The 15344-nt window shown below is 45.9% G+C and overlaps 1 protein-coding gene across 1 annotated transcript in view; it reads left to right on the top strand.

The window, feature by feature from the left end:
• Positions 1-15344, top strand: part of TRIM28 (tripartite motif containing 28) — a 563778-nt gene that overhangs the window by 94656 nt on the left and 453778 nt on the right. The window contains exon 2 of the mRNA XM_085616663.1: positions 8537-8655. Within this exon, the coding sequence (XP_085472789.1) occupies positions 8537-8655 (119 nt within the window). The remainder of the gene's footprint in view (positions 1-8536; positions 8656-15344) is intronic.

Below are 15344 nucleotides of genomic sequence, written 5' to 3'. Positions count from 1 at the left end.
CATTTCCTCACTAACAATCACACCAACAATGACATGAGATGGACTGTGATAGAGGTTGTGAAACCTGGACAAAAGACAACACGTCTATTTGAAAAAGCGCAACGCTGGGTTTACAGGTTAGCTACTAACATCATTGGCTTGAATGATAATATACCCTGGAACACTGTGAGACAGAGGTGAACGCCACAGATAGGTCTCCAGACACCAGCAATTCACTCTTTCCCATTAATATTGCAATGTGTCAGCGTATGTAACATGCATATGTTTCTGTTTCTCTTCCCTTGAACACCTTGAGGGATTCATTTGCACTAAAATACCCAGAGGGAATTGATGGTTACCCCTTTCTTAAGAGTTGGGCTCATAAGATTACGCCTAGTAATAGATAGGCTATAACATTAACATTTCCAACATCACCCAGGTAATGTTAAACGATCAAATCAATAAAGTTAAACAACATTCAAGTGGCATTGGATTTGCCCCAGGTCCCTAAACTCCACGAACACGTAAGGAGTTGTCACCCGATCCCTTAGCTACACTGAACGTGCAAAGCAGAACGCTCATAGATCTATAGCCGCGCCCCACCTCCGTCGCGCGGTCACCTAACTACACCGCGAGCTACTGGATTGGCTGACGCAGTAAGGGAAATCCTGCATTTAAGTACACAGATATGTCCCCTTCACATCCTCGGGACTCCATGAGGGCAACTAGCAGGTATTCCGGCGGGCCGCTTCGTTATATGACGTGAGTAATAACAAACATGCGGGTGGGCACCGCGATGTTTCTCGGTTAGACATCGGTTCTGATATCATAAACGCCATTCATACGAACCAATGTCTGTCTCTACTGACCCCGATGTATGTACACATTTTTTTGCCCACAGAATGATTCTATAACCGGCCCCCTCACGGTCTCCATGGGGAGAAACTTCACTTAGTTTCCCGTAAGTTTACAACCGTTGTCATGTTATTAAGGCAAAAACCTTGGTTCTCTCCTTTTCTCCCCCTTGTCTGTTGATTTAAAGTGTACTATCACTTCAGGCCTGATTAAGTGACACTTGAAAAACGTAACCATGACTAGTCAGATTCAGATTTTAAAGTCTTTATTTCGATAATAAAATAATAAAAGACAACAAAATTTACACAAACAGTTGAGGCCATACATTACTAGTCAAAACCGCTCCCATAAACCTAGGGAAGCGCATGACACCCACTTATGATGATGATTGCAAGTGGGTATGGATTGCTTGTGAGGAGTAAACGTAGAAACTCCTACTTTTGAAAAATAATACACCACTGCATGATCGCCTGAACAATTTGTCACAGAATACTGACATATTGACTGTAGAAAAATTCCTCCAGCACTTAATCACGGAGAACTGATGCACATTGAATGGAGCGAACCACTCAGTGAAAAATGTATATAACTGTACAACTACATGTTCTGCTCTATTTTTCAGATTTATTTTCTTACACAGAAGGCTGTAAGGGTGCTGAACCGTAAGTACACGGTCCGGCCTTTTGTTGAGTCAGAGAAGGGTGCGCCTTAGCATGCGCAGACCTCTCGATTCAACACACTTGGTCCTGACGAAAACCTTACAAATATCTTTTTGAAAAGGTTGAAACATGTTGACCATATTTTCACAACAACACTGATACTTTCCGGTCAAATCAAGCCAGTAGCGGTATCTCACCGGATTTTCACCGTGTCTTATGACTCCAAAATAAACTTTGAAGGGAGTACGTGAAAGACACTTTTTTTTTTTAGCTCACTCACTTACAGAACACCTCCACAACTCACAAAAACCAGCTCCGCTGTAGTTACAGGCGTCGAAGCACACCTGAGTGGCACTCGGTCACTCAGGTGGACCTCAATGATGAAGCAGGTCTCCAACTAGGTTGGTGAGGGAGGGGTTTATATAAAAAAAATAAAGAATTCTTTCTTTTTCTGCATCTTTCTCCATCTTTTACTGATCACTAGGACACTGTCCTGTGGATACTCTCTCTCTCTGTTTTTTTCCAATATAAAACATTGGGCACTCGCGGACGCATGGAGAGATCGCCCACCTGCAGGACAGACTACACTCCTTTCACTCCATCCCACACGATCTATGGGTAAGACTAGATGGATTTCTATGCACAACATCGTTAATCCCCAAGATTCAGTATGTAGATTACCTAGGCCGGGTCCTATCCGACCACGACGCACATGTGTTAAGGCTATACTGGAGGCCACCCCCAGTGCCCACCTGGAGTTTGCCACGGGACTGCCTAACGGACCAGGTTTTTAAACACGACCAGGAACACAGCATTGATGAGTATTTCTCTACAAATGCGGGAACCGCGACATCCAAATTAATTGAATGGGATGCATTCAAGGTAGTAGCCCGGGGAGAATGCATAAAACAAATAGCAGGGGTAAAGAGGACACGAACATGCAATGGCACAAGCTGAACAGACACTAGTGACCCTAACGAAAAAGGGCGCGAGCAGTGCGACCATAGCTCAGGTAGCAGAAGCAAAAACAGCCCATGCAGCAGCTGCCTCAGACTTACACAAGTACAACTTCCGGGCATACGCAACCAGGGTACACAAGGAGAGGGATAAAACAGGCACACTTTTAGCATGGCTAGCCCGACAGGATACTGAAATCAAACCCATTACGGAAATCCTTAATCCCACTGGTATTTTAGTACGCTCCCAGGTAGAGATACTTCAGACATACCAACATTACTATACTAAAGTATATAGAAATCCAGTATGGGCTGGGCTGGGAGCAGTTAACGACTTTCTCGACCCATTGACATTGCCACAAATAGACGCGGAAGAGAAAACTGCACTGGACACGGAGATCAAATATAAGGACATTACCCAAGCAATCCCTGCTCTGGCCCATAACAAAGCACCAGGGCTAGATGGTTCCCCCCTGGAGTATTCCTCGACCTTCTCCCCCCAGCTGGTCCCCCGCCTCGTGGAGGTGTTCGCAGACGCGTTGGAGAAGGGTGAGCTCCTGGGATCCCTTAGGGAGTTGGTCTTAGTTAAATTCCCGAAACCAAACTGGGACCCACAACAGATGGCCTCATATCGTCCCATCACATTGCTATCCGACGACTTTAAAATACTGGGGAAGATATTAGCGGACCACTACACACAAATCCTACGACCACTGGTCCATCCCGACCGATGCAGATTTGTCCCGGGGAGGAACACTTCCCACAATCTGCGCCGATTATTCCATGTGCAGGATCAGGCGAGGGTCATGTTCCCCCAGAGCAGCCTGTCTTATTTTAGATCTCGAGAAGGCCTTTGATACACTTATGTGACCATACTTATCTGCACCGAACAGGGATAGGCCCGACACTTTTGGCATATACACGTCTCTTATACACTAAGCTTACTTTGTGTGTACGCATGGGACGATACAGATCATCTGTGTTTCAAGTGCCTCTGTATTCTCCCTTGCTGCCGTTGGTAGGCTTGCCCAGACGAAAGGAGTACTACACGTCCAATATGCTCCACATATGGACAGAACACTCCCTCACCGAGATCGAATCCTTCTTCGAGGACGGACAACTGCGACCGTTCCACCAGCTGGTGGAAGGCTATGGCCTTCCTCCCGGCCAATTTCTACTCCACACACAAATCATAGAAAGCTACCGCTCAATACATGATCTTACAGAGGGAGAACAATAACACACCCGGTCCTTCACGTAATGATGTACATGGGGGCGGGTCGACACCTGGTCACTTGGCTCTATAAAGCCATATGGGAGCTTCTCAATAAACACTGAATGCGCTGCGGGAAAAGTGGGAGGACGAGATTGGGCGCCAGTTCCGCAACAGGAAATGGGTTCAGGCGCTCGAATATCCCGAAAAGGTTTACCGAAACGCGCGCTTTAAGAACATACAGTTTTACATTTTCCACAGAGCGTATCAAACGCCGGCGCGACTCCAGCGATTTTATCCATCCACTCTGTTTCTTTGCCCCAGGTGTCAAATACTGGATGCAGACTTTTACCATATGTTCTGGGCACATGTACATTCATGTAACGTGTTTCACTTAAGAAAATGCTAATAAAAAAACTTGGCAAAAAAACATGTAATGTGTTTTCTAGCAATCTTTATTAGCCAATTATAACAGTGTAACATTTAACATAACAGCAATTAACCACTCCTGCATAGTTTAACAAGCATTGGCATTGCCAATAGGTCACGCTTTTGGGCCCGCTGGTTTGGCAGTGCCATTGGCGATGCTCTTCAGCCTTGGCAAGAGACTTTATAGTATGGGCTATAGAAAAAAAACATTACGTGTGCTAAGCGTGTATCTTATGACGCTGGTTTTTGCGCAATGGGACTTGATGACGCCAACACTGAGATTGATTTACAGTAGAAAGGCAAGCTTTGTGAGCATCTCTGGAAACAAACTTTTCAAGCTGGATCTCTGAAAATAATATGCTAAGCTTAATGTGATGAATGAAACATTTCCCCTCATCTAGAAAGGGTAGCAGAACCAAAACCATGTTGGTGAAGGCACGTATGTTTAATACAAAACAAAACCAGATCTGACTGCATCTGATGTTTCAGAACACAAATGGCTATCTTTTACCTCACTGTGTAAGTATTGTGTTCTGCAGAAATAACTGTTCTGCATCTTTAATTTTGGGGAGCGGACAGCTAAAGAAAAGTTCAAACACAATTAGAGAGGTCAAGGTAGACAAGATATCACATTAAAACTGCATTGTGAAAGAACATTAAATTGCAACCACACATTCAGCCCACAGTGGGCATAACCACGAACAATGCATTCTACATTTTTCGGTCTACCAGGACTTCTGCAATATTATCATGCATGAGACCCCTAGAGGGCAAACCACTTCCGGTTGTAGTGCAAAAGCTCCAGCCGTCATGGAAAAGTTTGAAAATGCATTGGAAGGCAGGGAAAATGATGATTTTTGATCAAATCTATGACCTGCATTAGAAATCTCTGCATTCATCAGTGAAATAGGCATTCGTCAGCATGTAACTTACAAAAAGATTTTTTTTTAAAGAAAACTAGAAAATACTTCCCAACCCCGTCCCTGTCATTTAATTTGTTCCAGCCCTTGAATGGTGCATATGTCAGAATAAATGTACTTGGGCCCTGCTCGAAGCGATGAGCTCTACTGTTCCATCTAACAGTAGACTACTAGCAGATACTAGAAGGACGATTTTGAGGCCTTGCCTTGACCTTGTGTTTGTGTCATAAAGTCAGTTCAATTCAGCAAGTAAAAGCTGCGATAAAAGGATATTTATTTTACTTTGCTTGATAATTGTATGTACTTTTATGGCGGGTTTTACTTGCCGTATAAAGTCCTTGAATTGTGTCCTAGACTCTTTTTCGCAGTAGCCGTACCTGTTTTGGAGGTTCTTGTCCTGCAAAACTTTCCCGAAGGATGTGCACTCAGCAGTGCTAGTTGCTGTTTCACTCAGATTATATTGGCTGAACCCAGCTGATCTCGCTACCCATGTGACTTTGACTATGTACAATACCCCTTGTTCCTTCTTTCAAGGCGCCTTGGGTTGGCGGCTTCTCTTACTATCCTCTGGACCCCTCTTAATTTCCCCTAGTTCATCTATACAGCATCCTGTCTTGTCTGAGTAAATGGTTCAAAGGGTAAGGGCTACTTTCTTTGTGTGTTTCCTGCTAGGACTGCCTAGAAACAAAACCACTACCCTGTTCACCCTCTCTCATAACCTTTCCCTTTTTCAGCTCCTCATCTTCCTACATCTAGCCACATTTATCTCACAGTATCCTCAATTGATACTGATTAAATTTTATCACCTAGTATTAAGTGCTTGTGGGTGGATTCCTTGACCCCTGCATTTTATCCATGTTCAGTTACATACAGGTGTATATAGAGATTTGTAACAAACCTTATTTGCTCCTGTGTGGACAACATATAGTATTTACTGTGGTTGTTTAATAGTGATCCCAGTGATTCCCAGACTCCATCTGTTTAGTCTCCATACAGCATTTGCCTATGTCTCTGTGGTCAAGCTAGCCTGGCTGATAAGGGATGATGCCCCGAAACCCATCCCAGGATGCTTGTTTCCAGTCCAGGCTGGACCTGGTCTGGCAGTTTGGGCTGGACTGTTCCCATGGGGAACATGGTCAAGACTGATTAGTATATGTCTGGGCCTAAACTGGAATGGCATACAGAGCAAAAAACGTAGGATTTAGGCCCAGATCTCTGTACTAGGGTAAATGTTTGGCATTGTTCATCATTCTGTCCATCTATTTTTCTTTTTGCATTTCTCACCCCGGTTGGGACGGGTATGCCAAGACGTGGGTCCCCTGCTCTCCATGCCACTGGTGTCAAGCTAGCCTGGCTGATGAGGGGTGCTGTTCCGAAACCGGCCCCAGGATGCTTGTTTCCAGTCCAGGGAAGATCTGTCCTGGCAGTTCGTGCTGGACTATTCCCATAGGGAACAGGGGAAACCATGATGGATATAGACCCATATCTCTGCACTGGGGTGAATGCCTGACACTGTGCAGCATTCTGTCCAACTGCTCGTTTTGGCATGTTATACATGTGTCGCACCAGCAGGCATGGTTTTAGCAACCAATACTATCCCCAGCCCCCATACCCATATTCCACCCCCCCCCCCGAAATGCTTTGACCTCTGTACATCACAGCAGTTTGTGTCATTATTGGTATCAAGCACTACCTCAAAGGAATGCTGAACTGTATATTTATAGACAGTCTCTAGGTTCTTGAACTAGAATTTTAGGGAGTGTCATAATGCTCCAAAATAGAGCTATTAAGATAAATAAACTATGCAATAGAGTGAAAGGAATAAGGTGGGATTGGAATATTGCAGGAGTGAGAAAAGTGGTGTTTTAGAGAGGGATAGAGGTGAATAATGGCAATGAAAGCAAGATTAATGGGATGTTAAAAGTAAGAGAGGCACAGGGAATAGGTGCATATAGGTGAAGAAGAAAGTAAAAACGATTGTGTATTGGGAGTAAAATTCTAGTGCGTAAAATAAAGAAACCATTTATACTCCCCGCTCTTTACTCAGTACAAAATTAGAAAGGTGCTTGTCCAGTTAAACTCTGGTGACGTAGCTGTAGTTTACTGGTACTCCAATATTATAATTAGTCATTGCTGTCTTTTCCTGTGATAATGTTTAGGCAGTTAAGTTTAAAAAAATATTTCCAAGATACTTCTTTTTAAAAGGTACTTATATTGAATGTTGTCGTTTAAACACAAATACAATACAAAACCCTGGACAAAGACCCCCCCCAACCCAAAAGGAGCTGTGGCACCTAAGAGAAAGTAAACCTGTAAAGTGCCAGTGTCTGACCACACAAAAGTTCCTTCAGCCTGCCCAGCCATTGCCAAAACTTTCCCAGGGCTCGCCTCCCCCCTACCTCTCCTCCCCAAATCACCCTCGATCACGCATCATCCTCTGCATCTCATTGAAACCATATCTTCCAAAACTTCTGGCGGCAGCTCCTCACCCGGTAAGTAGACTTCTCTGCCCGCCTGAACCGCTCCATGTACGCCTACACCATTGGCAGCAATGAACCATCCCAGTGCTATACAACATCCCTTCTGGCCAGCGCCACGTTATAAAACAGAAGCACGCACCTATCAAGCGTAACCTTCCCCCAGATGCTAATGCAAACCAATCCGAGTGAGCACCAGGGCCCCATTCCAGGACGACTTTGAGTCTGCCCATGACCCACCCCCAAAACGTCCGCACTCCCTTGCGCACCAGTGTACCATGCTGACTGCAGCCCTTCAAGCCGTGGTCTGGTTCGCACCTCCCCTTACCCTGGAGCAGTGTGTGCGTGTAGTAGATACTGTGCAGCAGGTTCAACTGAATGAGCGAGAACCCCGCTCCAGTGGCCACTTCCCCATGGTATTTCCATGCTGCCCCCCCCCCCCATTCATCCTTCTCCAAGTGCTCCCAAATCCCCCTCCCAACGATCGTGCAACCGCTGTACTGAGGCCTGAATGTTACTCAGCAGTGTGAAATACAGCTGTTTGACAGCAGGCTGGCACACCAGAGCTGCCAATACCCTAAATTTCAATGGGCTCTCATCCTCCTAGTCCTGTGGATGGGGAATCCTCCTCCGCAGGATCGTCCTAATCTATAAATATTGCAGAAAAGCCCTCATCTTCCCACCCCAACCTGCATGCCGCCAAGTTTTACACCACACCACCATGGCAGTTGGCTCTGGGTGTGTCGACACCCTCCTCACCCCATAAATCCACTGCACAAAGCCATAAGATAGAGTTAAGATACACTCTTGGCTAAGGTTTTTCAGTGGCCTCTTGTAGGGGGACTGCAAACTTACCATTGTGTTTGAGTGCTCCTCTTAGTTAATGATTAGTATATCACAATAGGTTGAGGTCAAGTAGACCTGGGCGTTAGTTTATTAGCATAGATTAAACTATGGGTGATTTATGCTGTTGATGACTGATACTGGAAGGTGGATAGTTAAGTTTTAAACAATCATACATTGATGTATTTTCTTCTTTCTGTTACAGCTGTTACACTCTGCCCTGTATGCAAACATCAGTGTTTACAGAAGGACATAGTGGAAAATTATTTCTTAAAGGAGACCACTTCGGTAACTGGGAGTGACCACCAAAAAGAAGTGACTCAGGTGGGTTTATGGCTCTTGAGCTTTTGAGATCTATTTGGAGCGACATGCCTCCACTTTAAGTGGGTGAGTAAATAGTTTAGAGGGGTGAGCAAACCTTCTAATACCCAATATAACAGGTCTTCCGATTTGCATACCAGCTCATTTTTGGCACAAACCTAGTCCAATATGGATATTCTTTCAATTTGTGTGCCATATTTTGTGGTTGTTTGGTGTTTTAAAAACACTGCCCACCTTTGTATAATGGTGACACCCCCATCAACTCCATGTCCGATGCCAATAATCTTCTAAACCACCTCAACAATTTGTTGGGAAGCTATGTAAAGGTCCACACCACAATTACAACACACAAATGCAAGCCAAGGCCTCCATCGCCGTGCTATTCTTAAGATCTTTCTAGCAATAAATAATCTATTCGCAGACAGGTAAGGAAATGGAAGAATAATTGAACTCTTGAGGACCTCATGATACTGAAGACCCTCTGCGCAACACACAGACAGCTCGTTACATCAGCAAAAATAAAGTACTACACCATCAGTGAAGTTATCAACAGAAGCAGAACACTGTTCAAGACAATCAGCCACTGCTTCAACCCCCTGTCAGGCCCACAAATTCCTCACTTCACAAAAAAGTGCAATTTTATCAACTTTTTCTTTAGTGAAAAAAATATAGACTATCCGATAGCAGATCGATGATACCAAGACTGCTGCTTCTCTCACACCTATCGATTCCGATAGAATTGTGCAGTTGTCCGCTTTCAAGGCCTTATCAACCCCAGATCTGGCTGAGTAACTCAAGTGCCTTAAAGCTACTTCCTACGAATGTGATGTCTTGCCATCCTCCTTCATCAAAACTCTCTGGAGATGCTCTTTCCCCTACTTACAATTTGTCAATGCCTCTCTCATTAGAGGCGTATTCCCAGACGCTCAAGACTGCCCATATTCTCTCACACTTAAAGAAACCCTGTTGAGTTTGCCAGCTACCAGCCCATCATTCATCTACCATTCATTGTCATGATAACTTGAAAAGCAGTCTGATCAACTCCAAGATCACTTCATTGTTAATCTTCTCCTGCAAGACTGCCACCTTGCACATCGTAGATGATGTCCTCTTGACCGCAGATAAAGATGACCCCTGCCTCCCGAATATTACTTTACCTCTTAGCTGCCTTCAACACAATTGACCATCTCACCCTCAAACGCACCTTTGAGTTGCGAATGGGATTCACTGGTAGTGACCTTCACTGATTCTCATCTTACCTTTTCAACCAACACTAGTTTATTCACATGGGCACCTCCTGGTCACAAAAGATCCCTATTGCATGTTGAGATCCTCGGGGTTCCATACGGTCTCCTGTCACCTTCAACCTTTACATAGCCGCTTGTTGCTCTACTAGCATCCGGTGCCCCATATACCACTTGCAGTACGAGACCTGGATGTTCAGCACCTACTTGAAGCCCAGCCTAACCAAGACAGAATTCCTATTATTTGCAAGAACAACAAACAAGATACAGTACAAACATGGCTCAATAAAATTAACTTTTACTGTCAAGACCCAAATCTCACTGAATGCCAAATTACTTGTATTCATCCTGGACACCAACCTCTCCATCAAGGAACACATTGCCAAAACAGACTCCCTGGTAACAGTTCTCTCTTCTAAAGAAAGTGTTGGTTTCTTCCAGAAAGCAATTTCATAACTGCTGTTCAAACACCAAACCCCCTTAGGGGCATCCTGCATTTCGCAGCACTTCATCCAAAGCCTCAAGATATATGATCACATTCTCCCCACCCTGATGGAACTCCTTTGGCTCCCCATGCCACACTGCAAAACTAACACCCTTGCTTATCTTTCACATCTGCAGCCAGTATACCATCTAAGTGCAAACTAAGAAGTCTCAAAAAGAAAAAACAAGACAGCAGGTCATTTCCATGTATGAACCCAGATTCTGGACCAATTTTCTTGTATACGACAGGACTGACCAAATGCTACTTCAATTTAGGAAGAGTTGAAGACATGCCTCTTTAAAGAGCCCTACATCACAATGCAATAACAGTCGGCAACTCCATTTCCTCCCCTGTTACTCACTGACTTCAAACTTGCCTTTGACCACGTACAGCACTTTGCTGACTTTTGGCTAGGTTTGTGATAAAGAAATACTGCATACATACATACATTTTTATGGGAGTATATTAAGATTATGAATCCCAAGAGAAAGAATAGTACTCAACAATGCTGTATCTGTATGAGTGACGCAACGACCACTGCCTCATTATCCAGTATTAGGGTATCTTTCATAGATTCACATGCCTGAATCATTCCCCGTCGTCGGGATGGGAGTCCCCGGTAAATAAACAAAGCAATGTCTTAGTAGACCTACAGAGTAAGAGGCCCAAAAGGCCTGATCTTAGTAACATATCCACGTCCTTATGTAAAAAGGACCAAAGTTTGGCGATTAGCCAATCAGCTAGCACCACCCTCTAGAACCTTCCTGGGAGGAGCTCTAGTCCCTCAGATTTTCTACCGCACGTCGTGCTAAGGGAGTCTCCACTGAGCTCTGCTCATTTCTACTGGATTTCCAGTGTTTCTTGCTTCACATTTGTATTTTCTGTGAGGATTTCTTGGTTCTTCATGGCGGACACCCCGAAGAAGGGCCTTTTCAGGTCTTGTGCTTCCTGTGGGAAAAAGAGGCTTCATGTGGACGACCAACATAAGGACTGTCTCTACTGTCTTTATCCTAGCCACTCTTCCAAGGATTGTAAGGTATGTCATACCTTCTCCTCAAAGACCCTTAAAGACCGGGAAGGGCGCCTCTTAATCTGGATGCAGATGCTTAAGAACTAGGATACTGTATTGTCCTCTGAGGAAAGTGAGGGCTCTTCCATCTCCTCTCAGTCCTCTCAGAAGAGACCAAGGGTGGCATCTCCGGGCCCTTCGTCGCAGCCACCTCAAAAGAAGACTCATAAAAAGTCTTCAGAGGTCCCTGCTAAGACTCTGCCAGGGACAGTTTCTCCTCAAGAAGTTCCACATGCCTTTAAGAAGCCTACTTCCACCCTGTCGACGACTACGACCTCGTCGACGGTGGCTTCATCGACGAGGAGATCTCCATCGATGGCAGTCAGTTACCTCGTCTACTACGACAGTGTCTACTTCTGTCGCGTCACATTCCTTAACTACATCGACAACTCCATCGTCGACGGCCGGTAAATCTGTCTCGTCAACGCTGAAAATTAAAAAGACATCGTCGTCAGCCATGCTGCCGTCGACACTGCGATCGCCGACGACCGCATCGACGACGACACCATCGACAAAAGCTACCTCTTCGACTAAGCCTTCATAGTCCACTACGTCATTGACGAAGCATTCATCGTCATCTACTACGACACCGTCGACGATGGCCTCGACGACGTCGTCACAACTTTCAATGATGCCGGTCTCCACTACATCGTCGACGACTCTACCGTCGACGAGCCAGTCGACAGCTATGGACTCCGATGTACAAAGTACATATGTGCACCTCAAGATTACGAAACGTGCACTGACACCGGCCCTGACTTCACCTAGTAGGGTCCAACTCTTGCCTCCGGCTCAACTTTTGGAGGAGGAAGACTCTGACGACGGAAGTATGTTCCGTACAGCTCCATGTGAAATATCAAGATCGCTCTGACTATGAGGATAGCGGACAGGAATATCAGGATGTTGCACCTGAGGACTATACGCAACCTCCACCTTCCATGATTTGTCTGCTTGCGTCCCTGGTCTCTGATCTCCAGTTCCTTCTATCCGATTACAAGCAGCGGTTTCCAACGCAGGCTCCTTCTCCGATACCGGTTGTGCCTCCAACACCAAGGCCACGACTGCCTCCATTGGTTTTACAGTCTGAGCCTATCACATCACCGCCTCGTCTCACTACAGATGACGAAGATGATGAGGAGCATGAGGAAGCAGAGCTTCAGGATGCCCAATCTCATCAGGATGAATGGGATGACTAGATTCTTCCCTGTCCTGCTTCTCCCGTTCCTACCACAGCCGACTCGCCTCCAGAGGACATTGGAGGCTTTCATAATATCGTAGAGAGAGCGGCCCAGCGCTTTCAAATACCTATACCCTCGCAATAACAGGATTGTTTCCTCTACGATTTTAAAGAGCCTTACAAAAAGTCGGGTCGCTCGATCCCTATAATAGACTACATTTGGGAACAAGGCATAAAGATTATGCAGAACCCTTCCTCGGTCCCTCCAGTTTTGCCTCGGCTGGATAAGAAATATAAAGTGCCAGATACCGCTCCAGCTTGCCTCACAGGCCATCCGAAACCGCACTCCGTCATTACCCAAGCCGCTCAGAGAAAGTCAAAAAATCCATCTGCTTTGTTGACTGCTCCACAGGATAAAGAGGGTAGGCCACTGGATAACATTGGTAAACGCTTTTCGTCCATGTCTGCTTTGACAGTGCGTGCTTCCAACTCCTTAGCACTGTTGGGACGTTACAATCGGCAGATGTGGGCAGATATTGCGCCATACCTAGCGAACTTACCTGAAAAGTCGAAAGAGGAGGCAAAGAAGATCTTACTGGAGGGGGAGAGATCTGCCTCTGAAATTATAGATTGCCCAATGGATATTGCTTCAACCAGATTTCGCCAACTAGCGGGCGCAGCTGTGTTACGGCGCCAGAGTTGGTTGAAAGCAACTTCCTTCTGGCCGGAAGTACAAACCAAGGTACTAGACATGCCATATGATGGCCAACGTCTCTTTGGCACGCATATTGATGAGGCATTACAAGGTATTAAGAAGGATACCGACACCGCTAGGGCGTTGGGTACCTTACAATTCCGGAACCCTTCTTTTTGAGGCTAAAGAGGGAGAGGTCAAACATCGACTCGAGGAGATTTCCAACACCGATCTTCCTTCCCTTCCTCTCAGCAATACCGTTCGCAATATCAGCAGCGTCAACAACCCTCCTCCTACACTAAATCTTCCTTTTGTGGCAAGGGAGGGAGACAAAAGGACGCCGCTCGCCGGCAATGACTTTCAACTACCTCCGGTCTCCAACTCCTCTCTGCCCTCCAAAGTTGGAGGAAGAATTTCCCATTTTCTCACAAATTGGCAAAAGGTAACTACGGACCGTTGGGTTCTACAATTAGTTCAATTCGGACATTCTCTAGAGTTCATCCAGATTCCTCCCCAAACCCCTCCCCGTCCTATGCTTCACAACAATTTGCGTGAATTACTCCTGGAGGTGGCACTCATGCTCCAGAAGGGAGCTATCGAGAGGGTTCCCCCAGGTCAAAGGGGAAAGGGGTTTTACTCCCGTTTTTTTCCTCATTCGAAAAAAGGAGAAGAAATGGAGACCGATTTTGGACTTGAGGGATCTAAACAAGTTTTAGAAAAAACAGTTGTTTCGTATGGTCACCATTCAGGAAGTGTTACAGCTTCTCAATGCGGACGATTACTTGGTGTCTTTAGACCTGCAAGACGCCTATTTTCATATTCCAATACACCGCAACCACAAGAAATATCTGAGATTCATGGTGGCAGGCAGGCATTACCAGTTTTGAGTTCTGTCGTTTGGACTCAAATCGTTGCAACACATTTTTACCAAATGTCTAGCTCTAGTGGCTGCGTACCTACGACAACATCACCATCATATCTGGACGACTGGCTCGTCAAATCACCCTCTCTAGAAGGCGCGTCCAGGTCTTCCAGCGCCTGTCTGAGGCTTTTCGATTGTCTGGGGCTGACCCTCAATTGGGACAAGTCTGTCCTTAAGCCTTCCCATTGCATAAGTTTTCTGGATGCTACCCTAGACACCATGCAGAGGAAGGAGTTTCCATCACAGGAACGCAAAGACAAATTTAATTCATTGGCGCTCCGTATGAGGTCCAAGAAGACGCTGTCAGTGCGTCTCTTCAAGTCCCTACTCGGGATGATGTCTTCTTGCATCCTGTTCCGCACTGTCGCCTTCTCATGCGGCCTCTTCAAGAAGCGTTGTCGGATCAATGGGTCCAGTGTACGGGGTCCTTCGCCTACGTCATCCAGGTGACCCCTGCGATCAAAAAGGCTCTACGGTGGTGGACTTGCACCCAGAACCTTTCTCACGGCTTGCCTTTCTTGCTTCCTGCTGCTCCACATATCATCACCACGGACGCCTCCTTAGAAGGCTGGGGAGCTTTCCTTCAAGAACTGCAGATAAGCGAAAAGTGGTCCCCTTCCGAGAAGGCACTTCAAATAAATCTTCTGGAGCTGCGCGCAGTGTATCGCGCTCTGGTGGCTTTTTTTTCATGAATCAAAAACTCCCAAGTGCTTGTCCGAACCGACAATACCACGACAATGCACTATTTGAACAAAAAGGTTGGGACTCGTTCTCTGACACTCTCTCACGATTTGCAGAAAATTTGGAACTGGCTGCTCGGTCACAAAATCTCTCTCCGACCAGAGTATGTTCCAGGCGCCCACAACGTGTTGGCGGATTCTCTGAGCAGGAGGCAGGCGGAATGCCACGAGTGGGAGTTGGATCAGCCGGTCCTCAACAGCATATTCGCTCGACGGGGCACCCCTCTTCTGGACCTCTTCGCTACCCAGCAGAATGCCAAATGCCAACACTTTGCAAGCTGGCATCCCCAGCAAGGGTCTCTGGAGAATGCATTTACGATCGCATGGTGCAACGTCTTTGCGTACGCCTTTCCGCCAATTCC

This window comes from Triturus cristatus, chromosome 7 (genome assembly GCF_964204655.1).
Source record: "Triturus cristatus chromosome 7, aTriCri1.1, whole genome shotgun sequence".
NCBI classification, from domain to species: Eukaryota; Metazoa; Chordata; class Amphibia; order Caudata; family Salamandridae; genus Triturus; species Triturus cristatus.
This window is presented reverse-complemented; position numbering and strand designations above follow the sequence as displayed.